This window comes from Gallinula chloropus, assembly GCF_964237585.1.
Source record: "Gallinula chloropus genome assembly, chromosome: 3".
Lineage (NCBI taxonomy): Eukaryota > Metazoa > Chordata > Aves > Gruiformes > Rallidae > Gallinula > Gallinula chloropus.
The window spans coordinates 20,384,630-20,411,610 of NC_140087.1; the positions used below are offsets into that span (position 1 = coordinate 20,384,630).

Consider the following 26,981-nt stretch of genomic DNA (forward strand, 5'->3'; position numbering starts at 1 on the left):
GCATCCAAAAAAGTATCTTTAAAATGTTACTGGGATCTATTTTTGTGGGACTGCCTATGAAACCAGTCCCAAGGCCTAAAGACCCACCAGGGCCTGGCCTCTCTTTTTAGACATTGAGGGAAAAACAGAGGGGAATTGCTCAGAGGAGCAAAGGAAGACAGTCTGGACAAGGTGCCAGGGAGAGAACTCTGACTGCAGAAAAAGAAACATCTGAGTACAGGGAAACAAACTTTTGCTTCTTTATCTGGAGGACCTTCTCAGGCTCCAGTAGAAGATAATTCAGCAATTTGCTGCTTGAAGAAGAGATTTGTGCAAAAAAATTACACCCAAGAAGCAGAGCATGGTTAGGGTAGCACATTTGCCATCCATGTGCCAAACAGAACTTCTCAGGCAGATTACTCAAGCGTAGCCCCACCAACCATGCAACCACAAGGAGCCCTGCAAGCCAGGACACAGCTAAAACCTCGACAAATCCTGTAGAGCATTTGTTTTAATAACATAAAAATCTAAAGAAAAGGGAAGTGGCGACTGCAGCCTCTGTACCTAATGGGATGACTCGCCTCAGCATCGCGCTCGGTGGGAGCCTGGCCTCTCCGGCGGGCACCTGTCACCTATGGGGCTGTAGTTTGGGTTGGTTCTGTAGCTTCTCTCCACTGCCTAGAGAGGAGGCCCTGGGGAGTATCTAGAATAGTATCAGTAGCCCTTCATCTCTAAGGAATTTCTGCCTAAAGCCCTCAACCATCCCGGATTTGTTTCCGTATGGGTATCGCCGCGTGCTTAGGTGTAGCACGCAGCGGAACCCTCCAGCTACACGTGACCTGGGTGGAAATAAGGAAATTCCCTTTTCAGAAAGCAATTTTGGTTTCTAACGCGGTTTGTGTTCAAGCAGCACCTGGAAATTGAGAGTGCAGTATTTAACAGACTCCTGGAAGTAACAAAGAAAGGATCTAATTTGCAGCATCTCATTGTCAGGACAGTCTGCATATGAATTCTCCTGGGTTCTGGAGTTTCCAAAGTTATTCCTACTCCTGAAAAAGAGCCTTTTGTTTGGATGTAACAGGCACTACAAATGTGTATCTCTTATCAGTACTCCAGGCTCCTGTACAGCAGGTTCCAAAATGAGTCCCGTTGCTTGTCTCCACCCTCTCAGCAGATGCTAGCTCTCTTTCTGCACCTTAGTCCTTAATTTGCTGAGCTCCTCTTCTAAGCTTTTAATGTGTTCCTTGAGCGCGGCTTTGTCTTGCTGCGCCTTCTGATTAGCTTGGCTCCGGGCTTCCTCTATCTTCCGTTCGTACCACTTCTCCATCTGTGTGGAAACGGCCTCGAAGAAGTACTGCGTTATCTCCAGGGCCTGGGCCGTGTCTCTGAGCGGAGGGGCCGGCGGCTGTGCCGCGGGCAGGGCGCAGGGGTGCTGCTCCTGGCCCTGCTGTGCCGGGGCGTGGTGCGGAGCTCTGTGCCTGGCCTGCGCGCTTTTGCTGGACTTCCTTGTCTGGGTTCCTTTGTCGATGAGGCAGCTGCTCTGCGGTTCGGTCTTCGCAGGTTCAGTCAAGGGCTGCAAAGCAGCTTGAACCTTAACGTGTCTTAATTTGGAGCCCAGAAGCTCGGCAGAGGGCAGCTCCTGCTGGAACCTGTGGAACGTGCTGGCACCAACAGCTCTGTCCTTCGGCCTGACGTCTTGAGCGGGGGCAGAAGAAACCATTCCACCAACAATTAACTGTTGCTCTGTACCTGCACAACAAAGTGCATACAAGTGTGTTTAGAAATGTGCTGGGAATTCAGCATTCATAGATCCTGGCTGTTGGGTGAAGGCTGCCTCCCTGCTGCACGTGCAGTGCAGAGGCACATCACTGGTTTATTGCCTCTTTGCAGCCGGGTGATACAACAGTCATTAAAGAGGGACAGCTGGCTCAGGCAGGCAGAGACCCACGGCATGGCAGCTGCAGGACTGCAGACTGACAGCCGTCAAAGGGCTCCTCAAGAAGAAACCGTAGCAATGAGCAGGCTGGACTCCCAAGGTAGTTTGTGTCTGCTGATGACACCCCACCCCAACCCCCCAGCTTCTAAACTCAAAGCCCCACTGACTTGGCAAAAATGACACGTTTTGATGCTACTGGACTGTTCACCGCAGTAGCACTCGGGCTGCCACAAGATGTCCTGTGCAGGCCTCTGCCTTTCTAGACTAGGGCATCCATGTCCAGGTCTGTTCTCTTTGCATAGTGCTTTAAGGGACATAGATGATGTCAAACACAGGAGCCCAAGGCATTGGTAGTGCTCTCCTTGGCTGTGGAGACCTGGGCATTTTGCCCATTTCTACTTTCCTCAAAAGCTTCCCTGGCCAAGCACAGAGCAGTAGCTTGAACTGAGGTCTTCCACATCTTTGGGTGGCCAAGAGCCCTGAATGGTCTTGAATGTCCTCAGATATTTTTGGTTTTGTCAAATGAACTAGTACTGAAACAGGCTTTGGCTCAAGGAAAGAGGAAGAAGGGAGATGTTTATTCTAGATCCTTGCAGTTTCAGTATTCCCAAGGAAAATTAGTTTTTTTGGTTCACAGCCTTGCACTCTGCCATCGTAAGTTCTATACATCTGAAAAGTGCTAAACACTATATGCTTTCTTCAGTAGGCTTTGGATCATCTGCCCCCCTTCCTGACAGACGCTGGCACAGGAGCAATTCTGACTGGGAAGCTGGAGAACTTCAGAAAACAGAGTTATTCAGGGAATCAAAGGACCTGGCTTCAAAGACACAGTGATATCAGGAAGAGCTACTGTAATTCTACCCAACTGCATCTTCAACTAATTCCTAGTAGCTGCCTTGAAGTGTATCCTAATCCCAAAACATTAGGCATAGGGATGAGGGAAAGCACAGAGCCAGAGTTAGTATCTGTGGTGTTACTACAAGTCTCCTTCAGTGAGCTAGCTCGCCTCTGAATGAACACGACATCTCAGTACCTGGCAGGGTTGTACCTGACGTGCCATCCTGTTGAATGCAAAAATGTTGCCCAAAGCTCTGTTCTGCCACCGGGACTCTGCTCCTCCCACCGTCCTCCGAGAGGCTGTTTGGGAGCGTGACGTAGGAATGCTGGTGGGAGCCCTCTGGCTGCAGCACGGGCTGGTTGGATTTACAATCCTTGGCACTGTGAGGGTTGTTCTCGGTATCCAGGGTCTCGGTGAGAGACTCACAAGTCGACAAAGTTGATTTTGGTCTTGACGACCTGGAATCTCCAGAAAGCTTGAGCTCCAGATTCTGAATCTTCAGCATGCACCAAGTCTTCAGCTCATCGACCAAGGATATCTACAAGAAAGAGACCACGAATGAAATGATCCAGTGGTTAGATCCAGTGGTTCCTAGGCTGCTGAGGATGTCTGGCAGGGACAAAGAGGAGCAAGCTGGTAGCTGTGGGCTTAGACTCCCCTTACAGCTATGCATGCTGCTGCTGGGAATACTGAAAGGAGCGCAAGTCAGAAAAGATGTAGAACTATGCATTTCCAATGATGAGAGGCACCCTCTTTAGACAAGCTACCACCTCTTAGATTGGAATGTGTTACTTCAAATGCAGCTCCAAGTCCTCTGATCACGGCCGACTTGTTTTAATGATGCCGTCAATGGCACTAAGTGCAAGGAACACCGCATGTCCTCAAAGCTGCCAGGTAAGAGTGACATTCAAAACAGACACTTGTGGGACACAGCTTTATACCATCACCAACCTCTGCTCCTCCATTCACTTGGTGACAAAGGTGAGTCCAAGATTAAATGATAGATTACTGACAGCTTTCAAAGTCCAGGCTGCTTAACGGGTGTCAGCTGCAGAGGCATCTATCTGCCAGCAACCGTTCAGAACGCAAGCAGCTCTTTTACCTTGTTCATGTGACATCATAGGTTTAGGTCATGCCCTCCAGGCACATGGCTGTGTAGTCCATGCATTTAGTAAACCCAACTCAGTTATCCCCATAGTTTCAAACAGACCCAAGAGAACAGGAACAGCTGATCTGATTTAATGACAGTTTCAGTTTACCTCCTGTGTCGCTCCAGCATCTCTTTTCTTAAATGGAGATTACGAGGAGCTGGAGCATGAGCCTGGACATTCAGAAGCCAATATAATACTCAAATCTCTTACTACGACATAAGAACTAAACCTGCCTTAGTTTGGTAAGTACTTTTCCTTGGAGAAAAGTCTTTTGTAGATGTTAGATCAAAGTTCTGTAGTTTATGCTGGGATTATCGCAGCTGCCAGCCTTTCCACACGATTTGGAAAGGTCTTTAAAAATATGGTGACATTTTAGTAGCACAAAGTGTATTTCTCAATTCTTAGAAGAAACCAATGAGAAAAATCACTGCATTTTAAAAGTGGAGAAACACAAAGCTCTTAGCATGCTTTAATGGTCAGGTGTTGCAGAAGCTGGAAGGGCAAGAGGGGGATCTGTACAGGATTACAAGATCTCTCTTGTAATGCTGGTTAAACAAGTGTGCAGAAAAAACTGACTGGCAGCAAGACACAGTGTGGAGATGGTGCACCACTGCCAAAGTCAGGGGGAAGAACTTTTAATAAATGGGAGAAAAACAGATCAGACAGAGAAGTGAGAGATTCTGAGGGCACGCAACCAACGGGTGAGAAGTAAAAGGAACAGCATAGACCTGAACCTGTGCTGCTATCTGCACATTCCCTGTCATGAAGCAGAAGCTGGAAGCACAGCTGTTAAAAATTTAGCAGTAGGAAGTTTTTGCCACATGCTATGTTACAGATCCCCCACTTCAGACCCACCAGACCGAACTGCTGCCGCAGGACTGGGTTTCACATTCCCGATTTCTAATGCACAATCCTTACCAATTCGGTTTTGAGACTGAGGTGGTGCACAGGAATAATTTGGTCTTTGAAGCTCTTTTGCCTGTTCCAGCAGGTAAGATAAAGCTGCAATACTCTCTCTGCCTGCTGGAAGGGGACTCCTGAGCCAACCCACCTGGGCTCACTGGGAGTAGCTGTTTGCAGCCCTACCTGCCGCTTCTCCCCCTCGTTCTTTTCCAGCTCGGTGTGCTGCTGCAGGCGGTGGAGGCACTCTGTTCTCTCTGCAGACAGCCGCTCCGCCATCAGCTTGTCCAAAACACGGAGCTGGGGGAAAAAGCCCACAGAACAGATGAGATGATCAGCTTAAACACCAAACAAAACCCCCGTGTGTGAACCTTGTAAGCCTGTTTCTTTCTAAGAATGCTGCTGACTACAATTAGATGGAGCTTGCAAAAAGGTTCAAGTACAAGATTGTTGATGAATAACAATTACATTAGGAATAAAATATAATTTAGAGGATCTTCAGTGCAAACAGAATTCACCACAAGGGATTTTGTTACCATTACAAACTGACCAGCCTTCTGTCTTTAAGCTTCCATCTTAGGGCCTCAAGCAGTTCAGATTTATTGGCTAAGGAACAACTTGAAGCCAGTTAAGACATTAAGTGTGTTTTTCTCCAGACCCCTCTCTGCAACATTAGACCCCTTTGGAATGTCACAGTTCCCTGCTCTTGAGTATTAGGTATCGGGTGCATTTTTTCACCACAAGAAGCAATAAATGGATCGTGACAATGAGTATACTCATTAAGCTTAGGGTATGTTTCTAACAGTCACGCGGGCAGGCAGACCTCTGGGTCACATTCTTACTTGATGTTGAGTTTTGGTTTCCATCTGGCCCAGCTTAACATTCATCTTATCTTGTACTGTCCCAAACTCAGCTTTGATCTCTTCCACCGTTGCCTCCAGCTGGTTCTCCAGTTTATTTATGAGGGGCTCACAACGACATCCGTTTATCGGGGCCTGAAAGGAGTAACACATTTACTTGCTACATCCCGCTGTCCTCTTGGTGCACTTAGAGCATTATCACCACCTCGAGTCAGTCTTGGGCCCTTCTGTACCTTGTGCTGCATCTCACCCTCCCAGTACCATCTCACAGTAGCTCAGCAGGTGGACTATTAGTTGGAAAAGCACAGACTAGGAAAGGACTGATCTGATTTACACAGACCCATCCTAACACACAGCCCAGCTGGTTTTGCCAGGGCTACAAGCTGTGATGAGCTCACATCACGTGTGCCACATCACACGTGTGCTCCCTGTCTCAACACTGTCATTCAGAATTGTACAAAACACGTGATTTCTGTGCACACACGTGTCATTGTGTGTGTTCATGTTTTTCAGCCCAGTGATGCTAACGTGCTTGTTTGCTCCATGTAGTGCTTGGCAGGGTCTCGCGGCTCCTGCCTTCATCCTGCTGGCGCTCGGCTGACCTTTACGTGCTGTGTGTGCTGCTCCTGCCTTTGACTCTCCTGACACGTCCCAAGGCTCCTCTACAAGGGGACCACATGGAAATCTCTTGTCATGTGGTTTTGCCCCAGCTGAGAGCTGAGCACCACGCAGTCAGGAAGGGGCCGGGGGGAGATTGCGGGTTGGGGTAAGGATAGTTTACTAGAATAGCAGAAAGATAGATGTAACAATGATAACAGGACTTTAGAGCAAAAAAAAATACATATGAAACTGGTGATACAGTTTCTCACCGAATGACACAGCTCAGACTGTGCAGCCCAGAGCCGTCCCAAAACCAGACTGTCCCCAAAAACCGCGCATCCTGGAGCCGCCTGCTCCTCCTCCCACCAGCCCCCCTTTACGCTGAGCATGACGTACATAATTGGCTTGGAATACCCGCTTTGGCCTGTTTGGGTCACCTGTCCTGGCTGCGTCCCCTCCCTTCTTGTTAGCGGGGAAATATGAACAACTGAAAATTGACTGCTTGGCAACAACTATAGAAACATCAGGGTGCTACCAGCACTGCTCCCATCCTGACTCCCAGAAACAGCATTCCATCCACTGCTAGAAATTAACTCCATCCTAGCTGAAACCAGGACATCTCTGAAGGAGACTGTCACAAAAAGCTCCTGAACTTCAGCGAGGACCTCTAATCCTCATTGGCTTCCTCTGCGGTCTGTGGGCAGAAGCTGTCTCCTCCATGGAGTGAGCCAGGAGCCCAGCACGGCAGCCTGGAAGCTGACTGCAGAGAAGCCTCCCTCTCTCCTCTGGCCCTGCATTACTGTTTGACAAGCTGGGGGTAATGCCCTTGGCAGCAGAAGGTGGGTGGTTTGCTGAAAGCTAGAGAAAGCTTCAGAAATTAACAAACTTTCAGAAATTCTGTTTGCTATTCAGGGCCTGAGGACATCAAAACAAATAGGGGAGCAAAAAAGAAGGGGAGTGAAGAGGGTTGTGTACTTTGGGAACTGCTATGAGGGAGTCTAGCAGTATTAAACTAGTCTTTGGGAGCAGCGTTGATTTGCATACAAATCTTTGCACCTTTCTTCCAAATCCTTCTGACTGGCCCACCCTCCTCCCCTCAGATCCCGCGGGCAGGGTGATACTCCTTTTGATGTGCACAAGGTCCTCCACCCTCCCTGGTGTCTGCCATGAGGATAATACCATAGTGCCCCTGCCTGTAAATGTCCCAAGCATCAAGACAGCAGTATCACAGGAAATCTGGTCAGTGAAGCCTCTGACGGCTGACTTGAGTCATCTACAGAATCTCCTGAAATTTTTAACTACAGCCAGGGCCCCAGGAGAGCTGCTGGATAGAGGTGAGAAGCTGAAGAAGCAAAAGGACTGCCCTCCTGGTGGTACAGGAGGGCAATATTAAGAAAGAAATGGTGCAGAAGTTTGCAATGGCTACAGGGCAATTTGCTGGCCATTTTCATGCTCTTTTAGAAACATCTACTAGTAAATGCTGTGGAGTGGAGGCGGCTGGCTCACCTGCATCACCTTCCCATCCTTTCCTCGATAGAGCGTGTAGAGCTGGTAGGCTCGGACCTCGTGGGGAGGGGGTGGGGAGGAGCAGTGGTGTCTGCTTCTGCGCTTGGGCACGTTCTGCTGGGGCCGAGGGAGAGTCTGCTGATCAGCTGGGGAGGTGGGGTCCGAGAGTGCTGAAGCCTGCATAAAATACACCACAGTGCATTCCCTATCCATGAGCCCCCTATTCCTGGTGGGAACAGGACAAACTTGCTGTGATAAGTGTTGCAAAAACCTGATTAAAAACACTGATCCAGCTGCAATGGCCGGACAGAGCTTTGGTGTCTCTTACAATAACCAGATCTCCACCAATCCAGTTTGTGAGACCAACAACAGCATTTCCCCACCAGAAAGCAGTTTTTCCCCATGCACACACCAGGGCTGGTGCCCTGACTATGTGACAGGCCAAAGGAACACCTGTACCTTCACGGCTACCCCGTCTCTCTCTGCGATTTTTAATCTAGCAATACCTTTTCCTTTGGCTTTTTCTTTTTGCTCTTCTTCCCTTTGGGATCTGGCGAGGTCAACCCGGGTTCATCCTTCAGATTGTTCTTGCCCTGTGGCGGCCGGTCGCTGCTCGGGGTGTCATCAGCAGCAGACACACTGCCCTGCTTGAAGCAAAGATGGAGTTAGAGCAGTGGCAGAGATGGAGAAAAGGCGCCTTTTCTTCAATTTCCCAGTTTTAAGCTGCTCTAACACACGAATGGGCAACTCTTTAGCAACAAGGCATGGAAGCCCACCCCAGAAAGCTGCTGTGGCCATGCACAAGTGATGGCTCCACACAACTTTGGTCCAGATGATAGGTTTTATTTACACTCCCTCCTCACAGCAGAACAGCTGTACCTTGCTCTGTACTACTTCATCCCGTGGTACCGACTGAGCTCGCCTTTCCTCCTTCAGCCTCTCTCTCTTCTTCCTCAGGCTTCTTCCACGGTTAAAGCGTGAGACCTGAAGGCAGACCACACACTGTTACTCAGCGATGCCACACTCTTTCCTACCACTGAAGCCAAGCCACAGAGCTGATCTTTCACCTCTATCAGAAGGTGATACATAAAAGAAGCAGCGCACTACCAGATGGAGACTGGTGGGCCAAACAGTGTGGGTGTTTATACTCGTGGTAGGTCCATCATGGCACTTTGCTGCCCATGGAGGGATGAGATTCTCCTGTGTGTATCTCTGTGTTGGGGAGAGATTCGTAACGTACCTGTGATGCTTTAGTGAGGAGGAGAGCGACCTCAGGGTTATTGTGCTGTCTGGCAACCTCTAGAGGGGTCTGACCAGCCTGAGAGGAGAAAAAAAACAGCATTTCCTTCAACACACAAGCTGCTGGAAATGTGGAATTTCCCACCCAAGGTTAGTACGAGCTTTGTGCACAAGAATAAAGTCACTAACTGCTTTCATCTGCCCAGACTCAACTCAACACTCAAGTATCTTCTATGAGCACTATGAAGAGTGTTGAAGGGAGTCTGCATTAATACAAAATACTGAAGAAACTCAACATCCTGCTTACGTTGTTGACAACAGATGCATCAGCCCCTGCCTCCAGCAGCAGCTTAACCACCTTCCTGTGATTCAGAGCAGCAGCCAGATGGAGCGCGGTATCCCCTGCCTGCAAGTTTGAAAGCAGAAAACAACCGTGTAACTCAAGTCCTTGGGTCTCACGCTGCAGAAATCACACCCTCCTGAAAGGTGCTCAGAGGCCACAAGATCTACATTTACTGATGCAACAACTAAGCATAATGTGGCTGACAAAATAAAAAGCAGTGTTGGGAGGACGGGGACAGGAAGGGGCAAGGAGCTACTTCAGCCTGGTTTTGAGAAGCGCAGCTGGGGCACTGGTGATCTGAACTAAACTGAGTGACACATGACACAGCTTGGAGACAGCCCAGATCTACTGCCAGCAAACTGAGGGCAGAACCGGTTTTCCCACCACAAACTCCTCCTTCCTTTTTTTTTTGTTTTCTTCTTCTTTTAATTGTTTTCAAGTTTTGATTATTTGGAGCACAGGTGGTCATGTATCCCCTTACTCAGAAGTAATCAGGTAAGTACCAGCAGTGAGACCCTCCGTGTTCTCTCCATCAGATTCCCCAAGAAAAAACAGGTTTTTGGACCAAAGCCAGGAGGCGATCTGGGTCCAGCACCATCACACTGCCCTGCCCTTGTCCCGGTGCAGTGAGGTGAAGATGGCTGTGATCAGATTCAGGAACCGCTAACGGAGCCAGAAGCTGTGGGAGGGAGACCGGACAGGTGTATCTAATGCATTCCTCTCCCCTTTTTGCCTTGCATTTTGCCTTCAAAAAAACTATGTCTCCTCGAGATCAGTGGCAATCTGCTGCTTGCTGCAGACTCGGATGAGGCCTCTTTATGAATAAAATCTTTGTACGTGCTGGGGAGCGAAGGAAAGGGGTGTCTCTCTGGGTTGGGTTCACACCAGCTGATCTAATATTCAGTGGCGCATTTTGCAAGTTAAAAAACTCATTTCCAAATAAAATGACACAGTCAATTTAACATGCTGAGACCCATTTTGTTTGCTGTAAGATCTCATGTCTAAGAAGCCAGATTAAACGTACAGGTTGGGAAACACCTTTATGATCCTCAACTATACATGAAAGCTTTCCCAGGACCATGAGACAACATGGTTAAGCACCACATAATCTGTTTGTTTAGCAGATCTTCATATCCTAAATCCATTCCCTTCTACCACCCAATCAGACCATGTTATAGGCACAGAAATCAACAGAACTGTGGATGATCAATCGTGGGTTAGGCCGGTTGTTATTTTGAATTTAAAGCATACTTTTTCTTCACTTCCACGTCCTTTTGATTCCCCCTACTGCAAAGGGCAGCGAAGTATTCCAAGGGAATTTGCCCTTTGTAGCATCTCAACCAGAGTTCTGCTTTGCAACGCCTCTGTAACAGCCATGGGATCATTAAAACCTGGTTACAGAGGAGAAAATGGGCCCCTATAAAATGAACAAGTGTCTTGCCCATCCCTGCACAGAACTGGCAAGGACCCAGGAGCGCCAACTCCTAACCCTGTGATAGCAGAACCTCATAAATAGAATCATAGAATGTGTTAGGTTGGAAGGGACCTTTAGAGGTCATCTAGTCCGGCCCCCCTGCAGTAAGCAGGGACATCTTCACTAAATCAGGTTGCTCAGAGCCCCATCAAGCCTGACCTTGAATATCTCCAGGGATGGGGCCTCCACCACTCCTGCGGGCAACCTATACCAGTGATCTACCACCCTCATATTGAAGAATTTTTTCCTAATATCCAACCTAAATCTCCCCTTTTCAAGTTTAAAACCATCATCCCTCGTCCTATTGCTACATGCCCTCATGAGCAGCTCTTCCTCAGCTTTCTTATAGGCATAATAGGCAAATAGGCAAAACTAACAAAATTATGCAAATGTGATGGCAAAATAATAAACCACTGATATGCCATCACTTTTAAGGCTCTTCTTAAAAGCTCAGGCATTTGGTGGTAGAGTGAAGCACAGAGGGAAGTGGGATTACTTGTGTAGGAACCCCTCTTCCCAACAATTAGCAAAGGGCGCAGAGTCGCAATGATGTTCATGCACTGACCTGGTTCTTTTCATGGACAGAACAGAAAGCACTGAGCAGCACCCTAACGATGGGCAAGTGATTATAACGAGCAGCCACATGCAGACAGGTATCTCCTGCCTGCGAACAGAAACAAAGCTCTGAGCATGTCATCGCACTCGCCACGGTGTTCAGGGGTGACCACGCACCCCCGCCGAGCAGCAACGCCGTCTCCTCTGCAGCACGAGGTCAGCTACCATGGGTGGGAAGGTTTAGCAAGAGCTGGGGGTCACACAAGGTGGGGATACGAATTCTTTAGCCACGGATGGGCAATCTGGAGTAATGAATGCTGGTTTACTGCACTATAAACCCGGATTGACATTTAAATGTTAGATCAGCAAAGCCATGTGATTGGGAAACTCCACTCCGTTGCAAATAACAAAGAAAACATGGGGAGCGGGGGCCCAGAGCAGTGGCCCCACACGGGTGGCACATGTGCAGCTGGGGATGGGAGCTGGGAGCAGAGCCCCACTGGTTTCCACTTCTGTGTCCTTCTGCCCACCTTGTTACCGAGCAGGGACAAAAACATCTGGCTTCCTTTTCTAGGTTTTGTTGTCCTTTGTCATGCCAGAATCATTATAAAATGGGAAGAAAGCTGTCTGAAATTGAAGTCACCTTGAATCCACCTCATTTGACAGAGTACACATTATCTGTCTCAGCGAGGGCAGGTCTGCAGCCTTTCACCACTCTGGCATGAAACCTCTGTACATCTTCCATCTCTTTGAGAGAGGAACCCGCTTGTGGAATCGCATGACAGTGTATGGGTCAGGCCATCAGGCCCCCAAAAAGCAGCAAAGGACCAGCTGCCTCTGTCTTCAATGGCAAACCCCCTTTTGGCTCCTTCTGTCCCTGCTCAAGAGACGGGTATGAGCAGTGCAACTCTCAGTCCTACCAAAACCATTCCTGTACTTGATATATACAACGGCTGGTTAGTGGGTTGTGGGTTTTCCAGTAATACTCATAATAAAAATAACAGCTTAAAGCATTTCTGTGTATTTACACAAGTTAAAGCAACGTAACTGAAACAAAGGCACACAAAAAAGAACACGTTCTTTTAAAAACTCACATTATTTTTGAGGTCTGCTCGAGATCCTCCAAGTAACAAAACACGAGTACTCTGGGAATGGCTATTCTGGCAAGCCAGGTGAAGAGGTGTATTACCTGCCTTAGAGAAATACAGGGAAATATAAAGGTCCTATTTAGACATTGGACATAAGCATTAAAAAAATAAAACCTTGTGGGTCTTCCCATGAGAGGATCCACCCAGGGGTAGGAATCTATTCCTGTTATTCTTCCCAAAGACATGAGCTGAATGAACCTGGAGATTGAAATACCATCTTCATCCCAGAAATTATTTATCTGGTGTACAGTAAAGGAAGAAATTGGGCAGTCTGACAATATCTGCATTAATCAAGCTTGTTTGCAGGAAACAAAGTCTGTAGAAACTGCCTGGTTCATTAATGTCAAACAGCACTATCACTTTCATTCAAAGACACATAATCCTTGTGTTGTGGGTTTCCCCATGCACACAGGCAAAGCAACCCCTGCCATGGCACGGCACCTCCAAGCTCACTTCAGCCACGGCTGCACAGGGTGCCAGGCAGACGAGGTTCACAGTTCTCTCTGTTTCCTTAACGATCACAACACAAGCCAGCTCCAAGCCCTGCTGTGACTGTAGCTGCTCTCACAGCTCTGACGTGCAGAAGGCATACCAGTCTCAAGTCAAGAGGGGATGGGGGGGGGGGAAAACCCCAAACCACCCCAAACCACCCCAAACCCCAGAGAATCACATGCTAAGGTTCCTGGAAGCAGTTTCTATGGCCAGAAATCAAAGAAGAGTTTGTTTGTGTGTTGTCTTCCTAACACTGTGAAGGATTTTATTGGTCTGACAAGTTTTTCTGGCAGCTCTTGTTGGTCTGAACATGATTGGGTTTTTGGCTCTTGGGAGCTAGAAATGAAATCAGCTGAGGTATAAAGTTTTCCCATGCTTGCTAGCCTGCCTGTTCACCTTGATTATGTCCTTTGATTTGTTTGCCACGCTTTCAAGACAGGTCACCTCTTAGATGTGGTCTTAGGTCTTCAGTTCCACATCACAGACTATTTCAGGCCTGAATGTAGTCTCTAAGCTGCGGCAGATATGAACATTTTCTTTCTCAGCTCAACTGCAATTAAGTGCCATTATTTTCTCCCCTGGGTTTATCTGTGGAGAGCCTCTGCAGTGTCTTTACCATTTGCTGTTTGGCAGATGGGCCCTGGTGGGAAGACAGAGAGGTCCTATGCAGTAGATGATGGGGGAGGACCTAAGCGCTGGGAGAGGTCATGGTGCTGGTGCTTAGGGTCAGGGCTCAGAGAGCAGGCTCATCTGGCTCATTTCCCACAGGGTAACAAATCTCTCACCAGCTTCTGTGAGAGAAAGAGTGGGTCCACTCCTTGCTTTGTTATTCTTTCCTCTGAACTGCTCTCAAGGTATTATAAATACAAAGAGGAGGATAATCCGGGTTCTTTACAAGATTTTTGGTAAGAGCCTATAACCATGTATTAGGAAGAACAAAAGATGGCCTATTTTTTCCCCTCTGTAGCTTATGCTCACTTGGCTTTTTAATTTACATGGGGAAAAAAATAAAATCATGGATTTTGAACACCATTTTCCTGTAAGTAAAATTCCTTTTCATTTTAAATCCCACCAATCACAACGAATCCACTGGGAGTAGAGTACCATGAATCTACAGGGATTGCAAACTTCCTCAGGCATGAGAAAAGTAAAAAAAGAAGAAAAACAGTCCCATTAGGAGCTGGTTCTCCACTCTCTCACTGAGAGATGCCGTGGCCAGAAATCTCCAGTGCTAAGAACCAGCCACCCTACACCAGAACTGAGAAGTCTCCCTGCATGGGTCTCACCTTGTTCTTGGCAAGAACATTGGCTCCTGCTTTAACGAGCACTTTGGCAGACTGACTGAATCCATGCCAACAAGCTTCATGAAGAGCAGTGTTCCCGTCCTGGAGAGCACACACACAAGAGGAGAAGGTTAGTGCACTGTGTCCACACACAGGGTAACATCACACTCAGAAGGCAGCAGCTGCACGCCCCACATGCTCACTTAAAGAATAAATCATTTCCTTTCCCTACTAGCTAATTTTCTATTTTATCTTTATCCCAGGCAGATATACACCAGATTAAAACATAAAATAACTTCTTCTGACACCCTATATACTTCTTCCACTCTGTCTTCAACCTCTCTGTTTATCTTCTACTTCTTCCCACGTGTTCTAGCAAGCAGAGAAGCACTAAAGGGTTTTGTTTTTTTTTTCATCTTGGAATTAGTTATATTTACTCCCAAGTTACAACTGGGGATTCTCAGCTTCAGGGATAACTAAGGGAAGCTGCAGTGTTTTACATATGTCATGGTGTGGTTGTGTATTTCTTTAACTCTTCCCTTAATGAGCAGAGACCAGACTCTTAAATCAAAAACTATCAGCCTGATATAAAAAAATAACTAAATCAGTAATTTATATTAAGGAGATTGCACAGCTTTTTTTTCCAATCACTTTCAAAGCATCAGACACTCAGGAATATAAACCATAACTTCTGCACCGAGACCTTAGTATTACTGGCTGGCAAGGCTGCTGTGCCACAGGACTTTGCTTTTGCCTGTTACCTTGTCTTGTCTGTCCAGAGCACACCCCTCTTGAATCAGAGTTGCTATAACATCGATGTTCCCTACGACAGCAGCCCGGTGCAATGCTGTCTGATCACCCTGGAAGAAGAAGGAAATTCATAATCCGTACCATTCCCACTTCATTTTGACTCAGTGCAAACACATACAACACACACAGGGGCTGCATCTTCAACACACAGCACTGTTTGAGTCCGAGCTGCCTTTGAAAACAGTCCCCGTAAACCACTGTCACTAAAGCTTCCAAGATTAGCCAAGTTACTGAAGGTATCAGAGAGCTACAAACCAACTGTTCACAGAAGTGTGCAAGTCATCATAACCCCATGTACAGCGCTGAAGCGTTCTAAGAAGGCAGCAGCATTAGAAGGCAGTCAATCTAACACATCTGGCAGTAGGTATCCAGTAGCAGTATCTGCAGGGAACTGAAGGGAATTACAGGCTCTCATAATTCATCACGATGCTCCAGCACTTACACTAACTGGATGAAGCTCGCCTGTTTTGGCTCTGATTGCTCCATCAGCCCTGCTTAGGGTAAGGAGTGTGAGATGAGATCAGTCTCTTGAGCCGTTCACCAATTAGTGCTAAGAGTGGAGGCAATTTTATAACGAGGACAGCAACTGCGAGACTACCTACTTGTTTCATTCGAGCAACTGAGGGATCCTGAGCTCCGAACGACTTTAACTTCTCATTGACCTGCCACGTGGCAGCAACAAGCAGGCTTCTTACACCATATATTGCCTTCATGGCCACGTGCCAAAAAAGAAATGATGCTGATATGGTCATCTAGTCTGGCTGCCCATCTCTCTCCCCTCTGACAACCGCTGAACTCATTTGCTGAGCTACAGATCCCAAGATTAATTTCTTCCAGAAACTGAAGGCGAGGGAGACACAAGCCAGTGACGCTGCCTGTGGGGGGTTAGCTGTGTATTTTCACATGCACGTTGGTGAGGCTGTGATAAACAAGCAGGAATAGGCAGCAGCAGGCAGGGATGTACGGCGCCGGCTGATGGCAAAGAGAGCTGCAGCAGCTCACTGTGCTGCCACAACCACCAACCGGTCTTGGCTTTCCTCTGAAGCTGCTTTGAGCCTGCAATGCTGAAGCAGAGCCTGTGAGCCCAGGCACAAAGACTGGCGTCGTCAGAGCTGCACACAGCCTTTTTTGGGGATGAATAAAGAGAGAGGGAAACCAACCTGTTTCTGTTATCTAAGTAACAGTCACCAAAACGCCACAAGGGGCAGATCTGCAACGTGCCCCAAAGGGGGGAAAAAAGCTCATAGGAAGCTAAATCCTAAACAGACACAAAATTCTCTGCTACAAATCTTTATGAGATAATACCACTCGATATTAAATACTAAACCAAGAGGAATTTCTGTATTTTCTGTCCTTACAGTTTCCAAGTCTTTAGATAAATGGACAATCTGAATAATTGGATCTCAAAGGCAATTAGCAGCTGACTTAAAAATTGCTCTCAGTGGGGTTCTTTTGTGCTAATGACACCAAAATAGTTATTAATCCATGAGGGGAAAATGAGCAGTGCCAACCACAACCTTTCAGTAACCCCCACAATGCCAATTCCCACCACCAGTAAATCATTAAACTGGTTTATAATCATGAAGTTGATTTAAAAAAAAAAAAGAAAAAAAGTGTTGAAAGCTTTTAAAAAATTTGCTAGCTATGTTTGGTCTCTCCTGTTCCTGTCCCTATTGAGACTGGAAACGTGTTTTAAGAGATTTGGAACAAAGACAGTAATGGTTCCAGGAACTGGGACTTTCAGAAAAACACAAGGGATTGGAAAACTGACAGCACTACAAGTTCTCTGAACTCATGCATTTGTTCCAAATTTAAAGATAACCAAAATGTTATGGAAAACATCCAGATTATATCATCTCACCAGTGTCGGGTGATTTCCAGTAAGTATTACTGCACAGAAACCTGCTGGGGAACTTCACACCTTTCTCTGGTAACACCGGGTACTGCTGACTGGCACAGGTCCTGCTACAGCAGCAACAGGTAAAGTGGACAGTGCAAAGGTCATTTGATCTGACTACCACGAGGTGGGAAGTAATCCATCAACCTAGCCCTGCCAACTGGTACTGCTGCACCAGCAAGACTACGGAAGAGATTGTAAGGAAGACAAAACTACTGCGATGGATGGAGCTTGAATGATTGGTTCCTACTCCTTCACAGCCTGGAAAATCGACCACACTGGGGTAGGAATCGATTGTACTGGATTTAATTTGCAATTAAGGATCTTCTCTTTGGGCTAGTTAAAATCAAGGCTGTTCTTGTCATTAGCCCAACCCCATCACATTAATTGCAGTGAGGTTAAAGGCCATTCAGCTTTTTGGGGTCTGTCAAAATAACAGCTACTTCTAATGGCATCTCAGTTAAATTAAAAAGAAGCAGGTATTTGGAAAGCGGGAAGCACATCTCGCCGCCGCAAGAGCAGGTCTCCCTTGGGGAGCCCAGTCCACGTGCTGGGGAAACATTTAACAGGACTGCCCAGTGGCACTGTGACAGCTTCAGCCATGTCCAGGCTTTGTCCCACAGTGCATTCTGATCCCTAAGAAGGAAGCCCTGATAGGTGAAGGGACACAAGTCCTGCAGATGGCAGGCTCAGGTGCCTCCTCCTCAAGGCTTTGGTGCTGATACCTTCCCTCACAGGCAGAGAGAGAACCAGGCATCTAAAAGAAGGTCTGACCAGCAGCCTGACCAGGTAAAGAAACATCTTGCATGTGTAACAGGGAGGGTCAAAGGATGTCTCAAACCATGTCTCACCTGGACTGAGGCACCTCCCAGGGATGGCAGGTATCAATGTCCTGGTGAAGGTCCCTACCACCCCCAGGTCCTTCAGCCAGCAAGGCAGGACCTGGCCAGCTGTTTCTTGGAGCCTCAGCACATACATTAGCCTTGAACTGCTTAAGGTGCTGTGGAAGCCAAAACACCCGGTTGCCGTGGCCTCTGCATGCAAGTCACTGAGCGACCCAGTCAGAGACAGCGTAGCCCAGCTCTAAATAACACTGCTGCCTCCCATCTTGCCTCCTCATCAACAAAGGAGCAAACCCCCACCCTGCCTCTTATGTAGACAGGGGAAACAGAGGAGTTACATTTTTTCCACACAGAGTGAATTTTCAGAGTTTAATCACTACCTCATGTATCTTTTTATTAATTGCTGAAATAACTGCCTATGAAAGCACTCATCAGAGCTCTGCCTTTAGCAAGGCATTAGGGGGATGTTTCAGAGGCTTGGAGAGCAATTACACTGGTAAATGTGTATTAACTGCCCAGCCCATTATGCTGGGCACAATTTATGATCCTATTTGTAAGTGATTTATGCCTTAGGAGCAGACTGCAGATCAGTAGCAATGAGGAGAGATAAGTCCAGTGCCGTGTGTCACGCAAATGTGACCTTGACAGAAACAACAGAGTCAGCCTAAATGCAGATGTGGGCCTGAAGCCAAAAAGACACTTAAGTGAGGCTTGGTAGAAGTAAGGTACTTAAGTCTGCACTGATGTATCATATATCCCCTTCCTGAGCTGCTGCCTAGCCCTGAAGGCAACTCAAACTCTGGCATTTCCACTCCTACACCTGGGACATCTCAGCTTTCACACTGCCACAGGGTACCATAGTCACAGTGGCACCAAGGAGGTCACCACGGCACACACCCTGCTCTGACACAGCCCCCAAAGCAGATGTCCCCCACTGCTCTCCCTGTGAGTGCTCTCGTCACAGGCTTGCTGGAAGAAGCTCCACCCTTTGAAATGTGGACTGTGAAGGAGAGGGCCACAGACTCTTCTGCAGCAGCCCAGAGGTTAGGGTACTTGCCCAGCTTGCCTTGCCACAAAAGCACTGCTGTGTCGAAAGTGCTCCACTTTTAAGAAAAATCTCAATATTCACTGGACTAGAGAGAGAGAGATGCTGGGGTAGGAGTCTGCATCCCCTGGTGCAGAGGATGCAGGACAACATATCCTGAGAGCTCTATCTGTAACGGGGCAAGGCACCCTTTCCAAAGTGTGAAACCATGCTCTCTACACAGAGCTTAAACACCTGCTTTCAGAAGAGGGAGTCCTGAAGAAAGGCAGCTACCTAATTCTTGACCTTCTCCATGGATTTTTGGCATTACCCTTTGGCTAGGCTGGTGGCTCTTGCTCAGCATCCTGTGCCTGCAACTACCCTCCAGTTTCCTCATTCGCTGACTAATTTAAAGCACTGGATGCAACCACTAGGACCAGACACCTAGGAACGGGATAAGCATATATTTTACATCTGAATTTCATCCCAAGGGAAAGGAAACACCACAAGCAGCTATTACTACTTCTCCTGGGGCACTAAAGTCTCTATTTTAGACTCTATTGCCAGAATTTAACAAGGTTGGGTTTACACTAGTTTGTAACACGTGCTACTTTACCCTTTCTCTGATCTAAAGAAAATACTATAACCACTATATTTTCTTTTCCTGCATACTCCTCCAGAACATCCATCAGTTGTGCCATCTCCTTTAAAGGCTCTCTCCAGTGTCACACTTTGTCTCCTCACTGTCTTTCCGTGTTGGCAGAAATCACTAAATGAACTATCTTGCTACAGGAGAATTACACCAAAGAAACAAACCCACTACATTCACGTCAGAAAGTGCAAGATATTTAAAAGTTAAAATACAACCAAGTGTTCAGTACTCACAGGAGCACAGAAGCATACATGGACACCCTGAAGCAGCTGCACACAAATGCAGGCAGCTGTTTCTCAGTGCTGCCCCCCTCCTTTCACTAAAGGCAGGCAGTTGTTATGACACACAGTAAGAACTTCACTCCCAAGGATAAATGATGATGCATGACCAGCAGGCATGAGAAAATAATCACGAACAAAGCAAATCCCAGCTTCAGAGAGACTGACACGGGAGTTACAGCAATAAGCCACTTTCCAAGTGTACATTCAGCTAGAAATGATTATGAACCCTGGGTTATTGTTCCATTTGAAATTAACTTTCTGCTTCTTGAACTGCAGCTTCCAGAAGGGAAGTTTCGGTGCCTCGGGCTTTCATTTCAAATCAACCAGCTTTCCCAGCGAGGCTTCCAGAGCGCACACCCAGGGCAGGAGACTCAACGCAGAGGCCCAGCACAGAGCCCGCCATGCAGCCATGCACCGCAGCAGAGCTCGGCCACGCCAGGCCGCCAGGCCTGGGCTTCGCAGCATGCAGCCGGGGGGGATGTCAAGCTCAGGGAGGGTTGATGCACAAGATATCTAACCTCCTTCTCTCTTTCTGATCTTCTAGGTTCCTTCCTAGCCTTTCTCTTCTGGTTTCTCTTATCTTTTTCGTCCTTGATTTCCTTCACCAGGCCAACCTTCTCCTTGACTATTTCTGAGGTGAGTGCTGTGTGGATACTCATTGACCACTCAGAGATGGCATTGGGATCCCAGTAAGAGTTGTCAGTATTGGCAGGGAGAAGGAAGGAATTAGCTCCCGGGGTGGCGTACTCTACAGAGCTGGACTCCACCGGCTGGAATTCATAATAATCCCACTCCAGGCCACTGGAGGTCATTCTTCAACTAATTCTTACGGCTCTTACCGTGTTTTAAAGAACGTATCTGTAGAACATGAAGTGAGTGTTTTAATCTCTCCACAACATTAAGCAACTTTTAAATTTCTGCCTATGTGGCAGATAAAAAGTCAGTCATGTTATTTGTTCATTAGCTAAAGACAGTTAACTCCAAAAAAAAAAAGTGTTTAGGTTTCTCTTGTTATTTAGAAGAATAAAATATAGGTCATCTTTTTAGGACCTGGAGACTTTTTTTGGTGTTATCATAACAATACCACAGACAAAAATCAACCAAGTAATTTATTTTTTCAATTAAGTGTGATACTACCCACTCTCACATGCAATTTCACCTCTGAACCTAAATCTGTATTCCTGAATAACAGCAGTGAAATGTATGGATGTTAATCAAAACTTGAAACTAAAATGCCTTTGCTGCTAAATAAGACACTTGTAGAAGTGAGCAAAGGCATAACCAACAGATTGCAACTAAAAGAGAATATGAACAGATTCTACAGGGCATAAATTAAGTGTAAGAATGAATTTTACAAGGAGAAACCATAGAAAACCTTCTTTGACAACCTATGTAAAAGGAAAGCAGAAATACTTTAGTTAATACCTTTCACAAGTAAAGAATTACAGCTTTCCTCCTCAGAGTCAAATCCAAACTCGCCCCCCTGAGACTCGGCAACTCCTGAGGATCTCCTCAATCCCAACCAAACTACTAGTGTTAAATACAGAGCTAAAATAAAATAAAAACAACAAAAAAAGAACCCACCACATTTTAAAGAAACAGTATCTGTGGATCAAGCATGCATCTCTCCTGCTCAGATTAGTCACCGCAGTTAGAAGCAGTATCCAGCTGTCATGAACAAAGCCACTGACAAGCTTGCAAGGCAAGTGAAATAGGTCTGGAATACCTGGGTATTTCTACAGTGCAACTCCCTGCTAAACTGAAATGGTGCTAAAGACTCATCTAACTGTTTTTCCATTATGGCTATCACGTTCATTTATAAACAGCCTAGATTTTATTCCCAGAGGATTAAAAAAAAAAAATCCCAGACTTACTCAAGAAAGAGTTTTCACACAAACCCAGTCTGACCCGATCAGTGGAAGCGCTCGCATCTCAGGAAAACTGACTGCACTTGCAAAGTACCTGCCTGCAATTTTCTCTTAAATACCTGATGAATCGTTTTCAATGAGAGAAGCTGAAAAACATCCTCAGGATCCATCTGAACAAACTGATAGTCCCATTACACTTGCAAATCCATTCCATTTCATGGACGGGCACAGGGAAAGAATAAAGAGCACATGAAGCAAAACTTCTTCCTAGAAAAACAAGTTTCCCAGTAGAAAGCTGGCTGCACCAGTACTCCAGTTCTCAGCTTGTCAGACTGCTCACATCTTCACCAAGAAGCAGCTACTTGTGCTGACAAAGAAACCAGTTTTCCAATTTTTGTAGATATTTATGACACTCTGGATGCAAACAAATGCTTAAGGGGATTTTCAAAAGGTACCTAGACATTTCCAGTGCCCTTTAATAGTCATGCAGGTACCTTTGGAACTCTAGGCCCTTTGAAGAATCTTTGTCTTATTTATTACAGGAGGAGCCCTTCTTGAACCTTGTTTCAGCATTCTACCAGAAGTTAGCAAAGAATCTTAAGAAGCAGAGCTTATTTAACTGCTTTTGCATATTTCAGCCTACACCTTTTTTCATCAGAGTCAGGTAACTAAAATCATGTTACCAGTCACTCCAGCATGCCTCAAAGCCTGGTCCAAGATTACAATTCTTCTTATGGAAAACTGTGAAATTCCATTAACTTGCATATCTGACTGCATGAAAACAAATAACCATTTGCTAATTTCAAAGCTGGTTTTGGTTGTGCTGATGCTTCACCACACGACAGTGACCACCTCCACACTGAGTGTGGCTGCCAACAGAATGATGATCTACACAGGAAGTATCATCTCACACTTTAGGCAAACATCACAACAGATTATCTCCCCTACCTCATGTTCTCCAGTGAGTTCCTATAGGGTACAACAAACTCTTATTTCATTTCCTAACCAGGTGGCAGATGACTCTGCTACTCACACCCACCCGGTGCAAACAGAGCTCTTATAAAGCCTCAGCTAAAGGACTAAGTTATTTGTTGGTAACCAGCACATTTTACATTGAATCCTATGCAGTTCTGCATCTCCAAATTAGAGGTTAAATCTCCAAATTAGAAAACAGAGAGACAAAGTTTGTTTTCATTTAATCCTACTTCAAAGAAGTGGAGCTCTATTATTGTTTGCAAATCACCTTTCCCCCTCTACCCCAAGTGAGAAGGTCGTATCTACTTACATCATCCTGAATATCCAGGTCACAACCTGCCTTCAACAAGACCTGGACAACGTGGAGATGACCCTTGTGTGCAGCAAGATGCAGTGGGGTCCGGCCATGCTATAAATGAGAAGAAAATACCAATAATAATACCTTCTGCAACATTTCAGTTTACCCTGACCATACTCTACAAAAGGGATATGACATTCACATAAGGATTCTTCCTTACAAATTTGGATCCAGCTTTGTGGCCACACCTAAGGAGAACTCACAACCCACAACCCTTTTGTTTCTGCCCCTCTGGAGCACAGAATTGCCAACCACTCAGTATGACAAAGTTGTGACAACAGGCTAATTTCTGTATTGCAATGGGTACCACCTGTGTGATGGAATTTCTGGACTTTTGTTTATGATGGACACTGCCCTTGGAAGGAATGGAAGATTTGCAGTCACTCCAAGTGATTTCACATGTATGACAACCAATCCCATGTTGCCAAAAATCTGTCAGGTTTTTTCAGACAACGCTTATTTCTAAACAGTACCAAGCTCCAACCCACATGAAAGTAAGAGTGTAAAATAGCCATGAGAAATTCAATGTGTACTATACTCAAGAATGGTTCCCTAATAAACAGAAGGGCATAAAAGCTTTAACTAGTGAGATGGATACATGATGTATGGTTTTAGGAGGAAAAAACTGAAATTTGACAGTAAAATCAATTAAAGAAAAAATCTCCCCAACAAGTGGGTTTCAAAAATCTAAGCGAAAGGACAAGAGGAAAACAATAGTTATCACTGAGCCAAATCTGATCATCCTTTGACAGAATTTAATATGAAACATTTCAGGAAAAGGGGAATAGGTTGCTCCTCCTAAAAAAGGCACAAGAATCAATGTGAAAAGAGGCGCAAAGAGGGAAGAGATTATAAGAGGCAGCATGGACAACAGAGAAGAGCTACAAGTGATTTCCTAAATGTTTAACCAATACAACCTGGAAAAGAAAACTCCTGAGGGAGAATCATAAATTAACTAGGGTGGGGGTGCATGTGTGATTGGGGGTGGGAGGGATGGGGAGTGTGTGTGGTGTGGATGGGGTGTATAATCTCAAAGCATCACCATGAAGTGAGCGAAACACCTTAAGAACTACTAAAACAGCAACATTCTTTCATCACAATTAAGAAAACAGGACTCCAGGCAGTGCTAAAACTCACAGAGTATCCACAAAGAATCCCATTTTCTCCACTAAGCCTTTTCCGATATAGACTCACATTACTCTTCTCCTGCACCTATTATATATCTATTTCTTCATTACTGCTACTATTGTCTATTTTTTGCACCCAAATATTTACCCTGCAAAGGAACATAAATGGCCCTGATACATCACCTACTGTAGGTGCAGACACCTCAAGAACTGGCTGGCTATTCATAAGTAAGTAGAAGGTAACCACCACCATTCTGAGGCTTTAAGCAACTTCCCAGTGGGAAAGCTACTTCAAGTAAATTAAAAAAGCCAAGCTCAGGACAGGATGGTATTCACTGAGCAAATCCCATACCAACATAGCTGATAAAGCCTCAGGACTTCTGCCTCTTCACAGCTAGAAAGCAAGCGATGGCTGAAATCCACCCAACGGCTGGGGAGAAGATACCGAAGTCATTACTGACTAGTTGTGCTGCCCTTTGAAAACCTTACACGTTGATTAATTGTCCTACTTAATTGATCTGAAGGGCCAGATCTAAAGGTCCTCACCCACTCTGATATGGAGGTCTTTCAAAGCCCATTAGTGGCAGCAGCTCGTTCCCACAGGGGACACTTCCATTCCTGCCCCTGCAGCAGGCATAGGAAGTTCTTGTTTCTGGATGTCACCACTGCCCCTGGGCACCATCCAGCCAGCTGCCTGGGCACTTTTTGATCCCTAAACGCCTGCCCCTACGGTGAAGGGCACCGACCTGCACCAGCACGCTTCCTCCTCCATCAGCCTGGAGGACAGCCAGGGCTCTGTCGCTGTTCCAGATAACTCAATAGCAGGAGGCAGGGAAAAAAAAAAGGGAGAAAAATAAAGAGAATTAAGAAGCCAGATCAACATGTCATTCCCAGGTAGGAACAATAAGTTTGGGTTATGAATATGTGCTCCAGCACGTTCAGGTTTATGGGTTCTGACCTTCTACGTTACTGAATGGCAGTAAGTAAATCTCCTAATCCAGGCACCTCACTTCCTGGCAAGTTACTAATATGTCATGAAAACAATTTATTACAGTCTCTGTACAGAGCAGAAAAAAGCCCAAACAAACCTGACTTGAAGCCAGCTCACCTACTTGAAAAAGAAAACAGCACCAACTACATGAATATTTGCCAGCAGGGAAACTCTCTGGTGAGATAACCATCTCTGACCTCTGAAAAAACAGAGGTGCAGCCAGAGGTACTACCTTAACAGTAATCTACAAAAGCAGAGCATGAGTTTATTTCAGTATGAGGGACATGTTTTCCTCACCCAACACACCTTCCTAGGCAACCACCACGCAGAGCCTGCCTGGTGGCAGGGCACAAGCACAAGAAAAGGTTGCAAAACCGCAGGAGATCCAGATCACACAACCTTTACCTGCCCATGAAGTTCAGCGCCTTAAGGCACATTAAAATAAAGCCACCCCAAGGAACAGGCTAAGAGGCTACCACGGGGCCAGGGAGAGCTGAGCTGCAAGCAAGGGCTGCCTGGCTATTCCTGTCACTCAGCAAACAGAGATACATGTTGATGGTGCATGTCCCCTGTCATCACTCCCATGAGTTCAAAAACTTCAGCCAGGTCCCCAAAACTAAGGTTTTGTTTAAAAAAAAAATAATAACAAACTGAGTTATTGAAACAGAACAAACATATTTCCAGGCTGGGTGGAGAATGCATTGAGAGCAGCCCTGAAGAGAAGGACTTGTGGGGGCATTGCTGGACAAGAAGCTCAACACGACCCAGCAAGGCATGCTCATAGACTAGAAAGCCAACCGTGTCCTGGCCTGCATCAAGAACAGCATGGCCAGCAGGTCGAAGGAGGTAACTCTGCCCCTCTATTCCACTCTCATGAGACCCCACCTGGAGTACTGTGGTCAGCTCTGGGGTCCGCACAAGAAAGACATGGAGCGAGTCCAGAGAAGGGCCACGAAGATGACTGGTGGCTGGAGCACCTCTCCTATGAAGACAGGCTGACAGACTTGGGCTTGTTCAGCCTGGAGAAGAGAAGGCTCCATTGAGACCTTCTAGCAGCCTTCCAGTGCCTGAAGTGTGCCTGTAAGAAAGCTGGGGGAGAACTGTTCATGAGGGCAGGGAGCAATAGGACGAGGGGGTGATGGTTTTAAACTCGAAAAGGGGAGATTTAGGTCAGATATTAGGAAAAAAATTCTTCAATATGAGTGTGATAGATCACTGGAACAGGTTTCCCAGAGAGGTAGTGGAGGCCCCATCCCTGGAGACAGTCAAGATCAGGCTTGATAGGGCTCTGAGTGACCTGGTCTAGTTGATGGTGTTCCCCGCCCATAGCAGGGGGTTATCCAGATGGCCCCTTCCAACCCAAACCATTCTATGATTTTGTGAACACTAGAGGATTAGATGATTTTTGTTTCACAGGGTTTGTGTGTTTTGAGATTCTCTATCAAAAAAAATAGGTTCAGAGGCATCCCACTTATTGGAGACCCATAGAGTGATTCCTTCAGAGAACAGAGCTACTGCATACATGCAGTCCTTGAGCTCTTCCCACTACAAAGGGACACTATAAATGAAAACTATGACCCTACCTAGGATGGGAGATTGGAAAGGAGGATCAATTCCAGCACATTACACTGATTAGAGGATCAGGCTTTTGGAAGAGCACCGATCACCTCAAGATGAATCATAACCCTGCAAGAACTGACAATGCCAGATTCTCTTTTTCTCCCCAGTAACATAAAAATGTGAGCAGAGATGGGCAGTACTGCTGTACAGTGCTCCACTGCAGGCAAGGCAAACACTGGAAACAACACTGGAAAAACACTCCCACCCACCTCCCCACAAAACCATGTGCACA

At 46.3% G+C, this 26,981-nt stretch overlaps 1 protein-coding gene across 1 annotated transcript in view; it reads right to left on the bottom strand.

Moving 5' to 3' along the window:
• Positions 1-1,156: 1,156 nt before the first annotated feature.
• Positions 1,157-26,981, bottom strand: part of ANKRD6 (ankyrin repeat domain 6) — a gene marked incomplete at both ends in the record, with an annotated part of 33,048 nt that continues 7,223 nt past the window's right edge. Inside the window, 14 exons of the mRNA XM_084262282.1 lie at positions 1,157-1,728; positions 2,949-3,291; positions 4,991-5,104; positions 5,647-5,799; positions 7,771-7,947; positions 8,277-8,417; positions 8,650-8,754; positions 9,011-9,088; positions 9,317-9,415; positions 11,392-11,490; positions 12,476-12,574; positions 14,308-14,406; positions 15,066-15,164; positions 22,964-23,062. Coding sequence (XP_084118408.1) covers positions 1,157-1,728; positions 2,949-3,291; positions 4,991-5,104; positions 5,647-5,799; positions 7,771-7,947; positions 8,277-8,417; positions 8,650-8,754; positions 9,011-9,088; positions 9,317-9,415; positions 11,392-11,490; positions 12,476-12,574; positions 14,308-14,406; positions 15,066-15,164; positions 22,964-23,062 — 2,277 coding nt within the window. The remainder of the gene's footprint in view (positions 1,729-2,948; positions 3,292-4,990; positions 5,105-5,646; positions 5,800-7,770; positions 7,948-8,276; positions 8,418-8,649; positions 8,755-9,010; positions 9,089-9,316; positions 9,416-11,391; positions 11,491-12,475; positions 12,575-14,307; positions 14,407-15,065; positions 15,165-22,963; positions 23,063-26,981) is intronic.